The sequence below is a fragment of the Sapajus apella genome, unplaced genomic scaffold (assembly GCF_009761245.1).
Source record: "Sapajus apella isolate SASKATOON/1434 unplaced genomic scaffold, GSC_monkey_1.0 scaffold20, whole genome shotgun sequence".
NCBI classification, from domain to species: Eukaryota; Metazoa; Chordata; class Mammalia; order Primates; family Cebidae; genus Sapajus; species Sapajus apella.
The window spans coordinates 10,746,321-10,755,672 of record NW_022436960.1 but is presented as its reverse complement, the minus strand read 5'-3'; the positions used below and the strand labels follow the sequence as shown (position 1 = coordinate 10,755,672).

Sequence of the window (9,352 nt, the reverse complement as noted above, 5' to 3'; positions counted from 1 at the left end):
TCTCTTGGAATGTGAGGATGGAGAACAGGGTTCATGTCTGAACAAAGTGAGAAAACCTAGAAATAGCTATGGGCTGGCTGTGAAAGAGCCAATTCGGTGCAGAGCACCATCGAAGGTCAGCCTAGTTGAAAACAGCAACCAGAATTTGTCATGCCAGTCACCCTAGGGACAGATCAGTGGGGACTGGGGAGGAGGGGTCAAAAGAGTAAGGGGAGAAAGTAACCATCAATAGAGTAAAAAATATGTGTCGTACTGTGTGACCCTGGGCTGTGGAGATCTGCACCCTCCAACAAGAAGTCTACCCTTATTGTAGGCAAGGGACTTCTATTTTATTTTCTTCTGTTTCATCCTGGAAAAAGAAAGGTTGGGTGGCATTCACACTAATGGATCATGACCTGCAGTTTGAAAAACACTGGCCTTCCTTCCTGTGCCATTCCTGACACCTAAAGATGGGGCAGCCCTGCCATGTGCCTGTGCTTCTAACCAGTGACCTGGGTGTGTGTCCCCAACAGGTGCACCACAAAGAGAGCACTTTCCCGGTGTGGACAGAAATCTGCAGTTTGGTTGCAATTTAAGAGCCTCCAGCCTCAGCTCCTGCCCTGGCTTGGAGTCAGGGGTCAGAATTTGCCTTCCCAGGAGTACCACTGGCTTCTGCTCTGCCTTTCTTTCCATGTTCCGCTCAGCAGGGAGGCCCTGTAGGCACCCCAGAGTTCCCTTGCTGCAGATACACACACACACACACACACACACACACACACACATACACACACACACACACACACTCACACACTCACACACTGTCAACCTTAAATAATGACATTCAGGCCGGGCACCGTGGCTCATGCCTGTAATCCCAACACTTTGGGAGGCCAAGGTGGGTGGGTCACTTGAGTTCAGGAGTTGGAGACCAGCCTGGCCAACATGGTGAATGGACAACATGGTGAAGCCCCATCTCCACAAAAATACAGCAATTAGCCAGGTGTGGCAGTGCATGCCTATAATCCCAGCTACTCAGAATGCTGAGGCGGGAGAATCACTTGAACCCTGGAGGCAGAGGTTGCAGTGAACTGAGATCGTGCTACTGCACTTCAGCCTCAGTGACAAAGTAAGACTCTGTCTCAAAAAAAAAAAAAAAAAAGAAAGATGACATTCAGAAAATGTGATTAGGTATGGTGTTTATGCTAGCACAAAACTTGAGGGTAGCCACCCAGGAGACACCGACTGTAAATGAACGAGGCCAACGTTCAAGGTGAAGTTACAGTTTTACTTATACAGGCAGAGACAGAGAAGTTTTAGCAGGATGACATTTTCCATATGAAACCACTTCGTGCCCCAGTGACTTGATTGCTTACAGATTGCTACATCCTGGGAAGGTTACTTATTACTCCAGTTAAATTAAGTTTAGCCTAACACTGCCTCCTTACATATTTTAAGTTCTGCCTAAATGTTTCTCTAGATGAACCGTAACCTAACTGGAGGTGTAAACGGACTGTAAACTACCCTTGCAGCGATCACTGAGTCTTGGCCAGTCAGAGGTGGCCAACTGGTCAAAGGGTGTTCACATAAGGCAAATGTCGAGCTGTAACCAATCCAGCTGTTTCTGTAGCTCACTTCCATTTTTGTGTCCATTACTTTCCTTTTTCTGTCCATAAATCTTCCACTACGTGTCTATGCCAGAGTCTCTCTGAACCTAATCTGGTTCAGGAGTTGCCTGATTTGTGAATTATTCTTTGCCCAATTAAATTCTGTTAAATTTAATTGGTCTAAGGTTTTGCTTTTAATACTCTGTAAGAAGGAGAGTGTTCTGAGGGAGTCTTATCTCTGCTGCTGTTTGGTCTTAATTATTTACAGGAAATCGGCTGTAGAAGTTCCTGTTGCCTGCAGCATGACTCGGGTAGTGTAGCCACATTCCTCCCAAGGCTCTGAATAATGTGAAGTTCCAACAGCTTTAAGTCCCAATTATTTTAAGTGTGAATGATTTAATTTCACCCACACTCACACACACACACACACACACACACACAGACACATGCACACTCACTTACAGTGTTCTGATACCAGCTGGGTGTCCAACAATTTGGACACTACCCAGAGTTAGTGCAGACCCCTTGGGCTGCTCCTCCTTCAGATGCCAGCCACGAGTGGGCTTCCCAGGCTACCTGCACTCCTGTCCAATTTGGCTTCGAATTCGGGAGTTCCCATGATCCTCATTCAAGTTTGATAATCTGATAGGACAACATAAAGACTCACAAAGTGTTGTACCTCCAGTTACAGTTTTGTATAAAGGATACAACAGAGGAACCACCAAATGGAAAAGGCACATAGGATGAGGCCTGGGGCAGCGCAGCTGCAGAGTCCTCATCACTTCTCCTCCTATTAGCAGGGGGAGTCCATGTGGGTCTGCAGCATCCTCAGTCCTTGACTCCTCAGAAGAAAGAATTCAACCAAGGGGGTGTAAGGCAGAGTAAGAGACTGAGGCAAGTTTTTGAGCAGGAGTGAAAGTTTATTAAAGCTTTCAAGCAGGAACAAAAGGAAGGAAATTACACATGGAAGAGGGCCAGGCCGGTGGCTTGAGATCACGTGCACGGTTTGATCTTTGCCTTAGGGTTTTCAGTGTTGGCATGCTTCCAGGGTCTTGCATCCCTTCTGCCCTGAGTCTTGGAGTGGGCTTCTTCCCTTGGGGTGGGCTGTCCGTGTGCGCAGTGGTCTGCCAGAGCCTGGGAGGGGTCACATGCGCAGTGTGTTTACTGGAGTTGTGCACATGCTCAATGGAGGTGTTCTTGCCTTACCAGTCCAGTGTTTCTAGAATAAGGTCCTATACCAGTTACGCTCTGCCCTTTTTCCTCTTAGTGCTCATGCTTGAGCCCACTGGCGCAGCTTGTGAGATGTTATCGAGAAGATGCTGATCATGGGTTTTCAGGTTTTTTCTACTGGGAGACCGTTTCCCTGGTGTGCCAGCCGCAACTAATTATTATTTTAGAGAGACAGTTAATAACCACCTGCCCATCACATCTGACGGTTGCCTGACATTCCGGGTAGGGGGAGGGGGACTCTCCTGCACTGCTCCTGTCTGACTACCTACTGTAACATTTCCCCCTCAAGAGTCCAAGACCCGAGTTCCTTGGGGAAAATGGATGGTCGGTCTTCTGTAACTGCTTCCTGCAGTTAGAGAGAGGGACAGTGGGGGTGGTTCTGTGGGTGTTGGCCTCTGCTAGCTGTCAGGACAGGTGGCTCCGTGGGTTGGTGAAAGTGGTATCCAGCCAAGTCCAAGGGATATAGGCAGGATTTTGCCTCTGTCATGTCCTACTGATGGGAAGTATATGGGTCTCCTGTGGAAGGATGACCTTTTGTGTGTGTGTGTGCGTGTGTGTGCGTGTGTGTGCGTGTGTGTGTGTGTGTGTGTGTGAGAGAGAGAGAGAGAGAGAGAGAGAGAGAGAGAGAGAGACTTGCTCTGTCGCCCAGGGTGGAATCCTCTGCCTCCCAGATTCAAGCTATTCTCCTGCCTCAGCCTCCTGAGCAGTTGGGATTACAGGTGTGTACCACTATACCTGACTAATTTTTATATTTTTAGTAGAAATGTGGTTTCACCGTGTTGGCCAGGCTGGTCTTGAACTCCTGACCTCAGGTGACCCACGCACCTCGGCCTCCCAAAGTGCTGTGATTACAGGCATGAGCCACTGTGCCCTGCCAGAAGAGTGACCCTTGAATATTGAGGAGACAGCATCTCTCACTGAGGATCACCTGGAGACGAATCGGGTTATTAGATTTAGGAGAATGTCAAAACAAAATAAGAGGGTGAGGGCAGCTCCAAAAAATCCCAAGGCTGGTGACACATCCAGGTAGCTAACACTCCTAGAAGCTGGGTGCATCTTCCCCCCAGCACATCTGTGTTCACCAGCCAGAACATCCAGAGGTTTCATTTCAGAGGGGTGATTGATTAAATCTTTGGCCATGTGATTGAACTCAGTCTCCAGTACCTGTCACCCTTCTGGAGGTCACAGGTGGGACCGAAGGCTCCAACCCTCTAAGCAGGTATTTAGTCTTCCTGTGGCCAGCCCCTCCCTTGAATCTAAGTTTCCACCAGGAGTTCCTGTCTAATAGCAGAAACTCAGGTAAGGTCAAAAGGGGTTTATTATGAATAATAAAAGACACTCTGATCTCTCAGGAAATTCCAAGGGTTTTCGAAGCTCTGTGCCAGGATTGGGTAAAAAGACTGGCTATGTGTTTCTGTCTTACCATACCACACTCACCCACACACACACTAAGATTCCCTCACACGCTGCTCATTCCCATGGGCCTACTGTGCAAGGAGACAGCTAGACCTTGAACCTCCAGAGGCAAAGCAACAACATTTATTTGAAAGACACCATGTCCTGGGGTCAGTTCAGCTTCAGGTGAATGCACTAGTTCAGTGATGCTGCAACTCCAGGTAGGGTGAGGATTTGGCAGGAGCTAAGGCTTGTCTCTGAGCCTCTGAGCAGAACGCCAGGGCTGGCAGAAGCATCTAGAGGTAAGCTGAGGCATCTAGAGGTAAGCGCCAGGGCTGGCAGATGCATCTAGAGGTAAGCTTCTAGAGGCATCTAGAGGTAAGCAGGACCACCTTCCATGCAGACAACACCCCCACCCCTGCCTGCCTCGCCTTTCCACCCCCAGTAAAGCAGTGTCATTTGTCTGGGGTAATACCTGAGTTCGTTGCCTCACACCAAGGAAATAAAGGACATGGACACACAAGGAATGAGGTTAACAGCGGAGGTTTAATAGGCAAAAGAAAGAGGAAAGCTCTCTCCTGCAGACAGAGGGGGTCCTGAACTGGTCTTCCAGTCCATGGTGAAGTGCAGGAGGTTTTATAGATGAGCTTGAGGAGGTGGTATCTGATTTACATATGGCAGCAGAGATTGGCTGGATAGGTGTGTCATTTGCATGCACTCGAAGAAGCTGGCTGCCCACGCTAATCTTTTATTATGCAGATGGTCTCTACCTGTCTGGGGCCAGGTTGCCTGTTTTTCTACTGTAAGCATGGTGACAAAGAAGATGGAAGTTGGAGCCTCCATGTTGAACATAGCTGGCTTCCAGGTAGCCCTTTTCTACTGGCACAGCTGCCAGCATTCACCCCTGCAAGCTTCTAGCTTGCTTGTCTATGTTTGTAGCTTGATTTTTCAGGCTGCTCTTTACTAGAAACTAAATGATTTGGGGGCTGCTTTTTGTTAAAAGAGAAGCTCTGCAGAGGACTCTTACCCTCACTATCGGCCTAAATAATTTCTTTTTAGCTCCTGTATCACCAGGAGTACCCCTTCCATCTCCTCCTGTTGCTCCTAGATCTAATTCTCTCTCCACCCTGCTCTGCTGGAGGAGAGGGGCTGCTAAAGACTCATTTCTAACCTGAGTTCAGTGACTAATGATTCATTGTGCTGCTGCTCTGGAAGGACCACACACTCTCACGGAGACCAGGATCTTAAGCCGCAGGGCCACCCTCTCTAAGCCAAATGGAGGCAAAATTGAGCGCTCAGTATCTAGGCCAGCAGGTCTCTGCCTTATTTAACCCAGCCCCTATTCCAGACGGGCTCACTCTGCTTCAAACACCTTTGACACAGATGTCCCAGTGTCCCTGCTATCCAGCCTTTCTTCAGCAGCCTTGGCCAGGCACCTGGTTTTCCAAACTCTAGCCCAGCAGCTTAGGGTTGGAGTGGGAGAGGCTTAAGCTCCCAGGGTGGTCCTGAGCTTTAGGTCTCAGCTCCAGCACTTACAGCCCTGTGATCATGAGCATTACTTGCCTCTCTGCCTCAGGTTCCTCATCTATAAAATGGGGATAACTATAGTGTCTCCCCATAGGTTTAATAGGAGAATTAAGGAGATCATAGAATCTAATGCACTGGTGTTTGGGTTTGGGGTAGACCAGGGAGGCTATTAGTAATAGCAACGTGGTTATAATATTTTATTAACAATTATGTATAACAACTATAGAATAACAATGATTATGATGACACAGCAATATAGTAATGTTAGTAATCAGTATAATGGCAGCAGAATTTGGGGTATCATCTATGCTTGGGTCCTTGTCCTCATGTTACCAGAAAGGGCTCCCGATCCAGACCCCAAGAGAAGATTCTTAGATCTGACACAAGAAAGAATTTGGGCAAGCCCGCAGAATAAGGTGAAAGCAAGTTTATTAGAGAAGTAAAGAAAACAAAAGAATGGCTGCTCTCTCCTGGTGTACTGTCTCATACTCACACTCGACTGAGCATGCTCATGGTTATTCCTTGACTATTTGCTAAACAAGGGGTGGATTGTTCATGAGTGTTCCAGGAAAGGGGCCGGCAGTTCCCAGAACTAAGGGTTCCTCCCTTTTTAGATGTAGGGTAACTTCCTGACGTTGCGGTGGCATCTATAAACTGTCATGGCACTGGTGGCAATGTCTTTTAGTATGCTGATGCATTATAATTAGCACATAATGAGCAATGAGGATGACCAGCAGCCACTTTGGTCGCCATCTTGGTTTTGGTGGGTTTTGACCAGCTTCTTTACCACATCCTGCCTTAACAGCAGGGTCTTTGTGACCTGTAACTTGTGCCAACCTCCCGTCTCATCCTGTGACTTAGAATGCCTGACCTCCTGGGAATGCAGGCCAGCAGGTCTCAGCCTCATTTTACCCAGCCCGTATTCGAGATGAGGTCACTCTGGTTCAAACATCTGTGACACAGATGTCCCAGTGTCCCTGCTCCCCAGCCTTTCTTCAGCAGCCTTGGCCAGACACCTAGTTTTCCAAACTCTAGCCCAGAAGTTTGGGGCCGAGTGGGAGAAGCCTAAGCTCCAGGGGTGGGGTCAAGACAGGAGCTGGGAGGGGAAGACACTGACCAAGTCCTGCCCCTATCGAGAGATGCCCCCTCCCCCTTCCTGGGGAAGCTGTGCCACAGGAGGCTGGGGAGATTCCAGAAGGTGTCACCTGGACAGGAGGGATGAGCTTCCTGGGACCTGCCGAGACTCAAAGGACATTTTAAAACAGCAGAGTTTGTAAAAAGCAGCAGAATCTCACTCCCCGTGCTTGCCCTCAGGACCCTCACTGGAGCAGAATCATTGCTCAAAGCATGAGAAGTAGAAGTGAGTGTCCGTGAACATGCTGGCTCTGCGTGAGACCTCAGCCAGTGCTTGGTTTCTAGAGCACAGCTGCATCCTCAGGGCCTAGAGGCATGGTTTTATCAGAAGAGAGTAAACCCACAGCAGAAGCAAGTCTTCCTGCGCAGGATTTGGGGTCTGCTGCAGAGGCCTGGTAGCATGGAGGTCCCAACCGTTGACACCAGTGTCCAGAGGCCGAATCTAGTTCTTCCCTTACAGCCGTGAGACCTTGGCCAGCATCATCTTCCAGAGCATGTCCTGTGGGCCAAGCCCTTATGGGCATTAACTCAGTCAGTCATTACACCAGCTTGAGGAGGGAGCGTCCTGTTACAATCAGAGAGTACCTCAGTTCCTTCATCTGTAAAATGGGGATAATAATAAAACTCACGTCATGGGGTGATGGAGAGGATGGAGCAAGTTACGATATGTGGAGTGTCATAACAGCTCCTGTCACAGAGAGAGCGCTGTATTAAGTATGAGCTATTTTTATTTTTTCGGGGGGGGAAAAGGTGTGAATTGACTAATATCTGTGATTGTTTCCAACAGCCTCCCCCAGAGCGTATGCTGGGATGAGAGTTGAAATTCAGCCTGACTCCCGTGCATTAGAGCTTTCCCGAGTGTGGACTCAGGACCACCCACATCAGAGCCAGCTGATTGCAGCCCCCTTACAGAACCAGCATCTTGAGGCAGTGGGATAGGAATTTTAAGATCTTACCCCTGCCGTGGACTCTGTGTCTCCAATACCCTTACAGAAACATTGATGTAATTGTACCCCTCAGTGGGCAGATGAGAATCTGAGGGTGCAGGAGCCTCAATGTGGACATGCTCTAGGTGATACAAGTCTCTTGGGGCAGAATTCCCAGTGCCCCTGGGGTGTTCTTGACCTCCCTAGCCTGCCTCCCTCATTCCAGGAACCTTCCAGATGACTTTGATCTCATTGCTGTCCTCCTCACCTTCACCCAAATCTTTGATTCACGGAGCTCTGTCCCCTTCTTTGATTTCAGATGTTTCTGGTCCGCCGGGACAGCAGCTCAAAACACCTGGTACTCTGTGTCCACTTTCCTTCCCTGAACGAGAGCTTGGCCGAGGTGCTCGAATACACCATTAAGGAAGAAAAGTCGAGTAAGTACCCATCTTCTCAGTTTTTACTTTGACCACACAGCAGCGGCAGCAGCAGAGAGGCTGCGCCTTCTAACCACAGGCTCTCCTCCATGCACTGATGGTGTTTAAAATTAGAAGGGGGAAAAGCTTTCAGTCGCTGAAGTTACTTGACCTGACTTGTTTTGAACTCGGTTCGTCACTCCAATGTCAGTGTGAATTTCCGCTCACTCTCATCGCAGCTGGTTGGCTTTGTGTTCTCATGGCCATGGTGAGGTTTCCTCCTGATAGCTCAGCGCAGGGACGCTGGAGAAAGAGAAGAAAAGGAGATGACATGTCTGTGCTCTTGGGTCCTAGTGTCAGCTCAGCACATACTCAATCCAGGATCCCAAACAAGTCACTGAATCTTTCTGAGCCTCAGTTTTGTGTCAAATGAACATAACAGTCACAGAGCTTTTGTGAGTGTCAAATAGACAAACACTTTGAAAGACACAAATGTGGGCCAGACTTGATGGCTCGTGCCTATAATCCCAACAGTTCGGAAGGCGGAGGCAGGAGGATCCCTTGAGCCCAGGAATTGGAGACTGGCCTGGGCAATGTAGAAAGACCTCATCTCTACAAAAAGTAAAATAAATTAGCCAGGCATGATGGCATGCACCTGTGGTCCCAGCTACTTGGGAAGCTGAGGTGGGAGGATGGCTTCAGCCAGGGAGGGCAAGGCTGCAGTGAGCTATGATTGTGCCACTGCCCTCCATCCTGGGTGACAGGGAGACCTGTCTCAAAAAAAAAAAAAAGGACAAAAGTCCTGTGTGAGCACAGTGCTGCTGGAAGTAGGCATGGGCCTCCGTGGGAAAATGTCTAGGGCAGGTTTGTTCTGGTAATGCAGTGTCACTGGGTTTGGGGCCCTGTGGACTGCTAGGCTCCCATCTATGCCAGCTTCCTCCTCCTTGCATGGTGTGGTGCACTCAGTGGGTGCTTCTTCCGCTCTGCCCAGATAGGCTTTATTTATCAAGATGGGAACTGCAACAGAGAAAGAGTTTGATGCACACAGAGCCAGCTAAACAGGAGACAGAGTTTTATTATTGCTCACATCAGCCGCTCTGGAAATTTGGAGGCTAGAGTTTTTTTTAGGTAGCAGGGATAG

The 9,352-nt window shown here is 48.8% G+C and overlaps 1 protein-coding gene across 3 annotated transcripts in view; it reads left to right on the top strand.

The window, feature by feature from the left end:
* The window catches only part of RIN3 (Ras and Rab interactor 3), a 173,767-nt gene that overhangs the window by 57,117 nt on the left and 107,298 nt on the right, over positions 1 to 9,352 (top strand). For all 3 annotated transcript variants that reach the window (XM_032287593.1, XM_032287595.1, XM_032287594.1), the window contains one exon: positions 8,115 to 8,232. In XM_032287593.1, the coding sequence (XP_032143484.1) occupies positions 8,115 to 8,232 (118 nt within the window). The remainder of the gene's footprint in view (positions 1 to 8,114; positions 8,233 to 9,352) is intronic.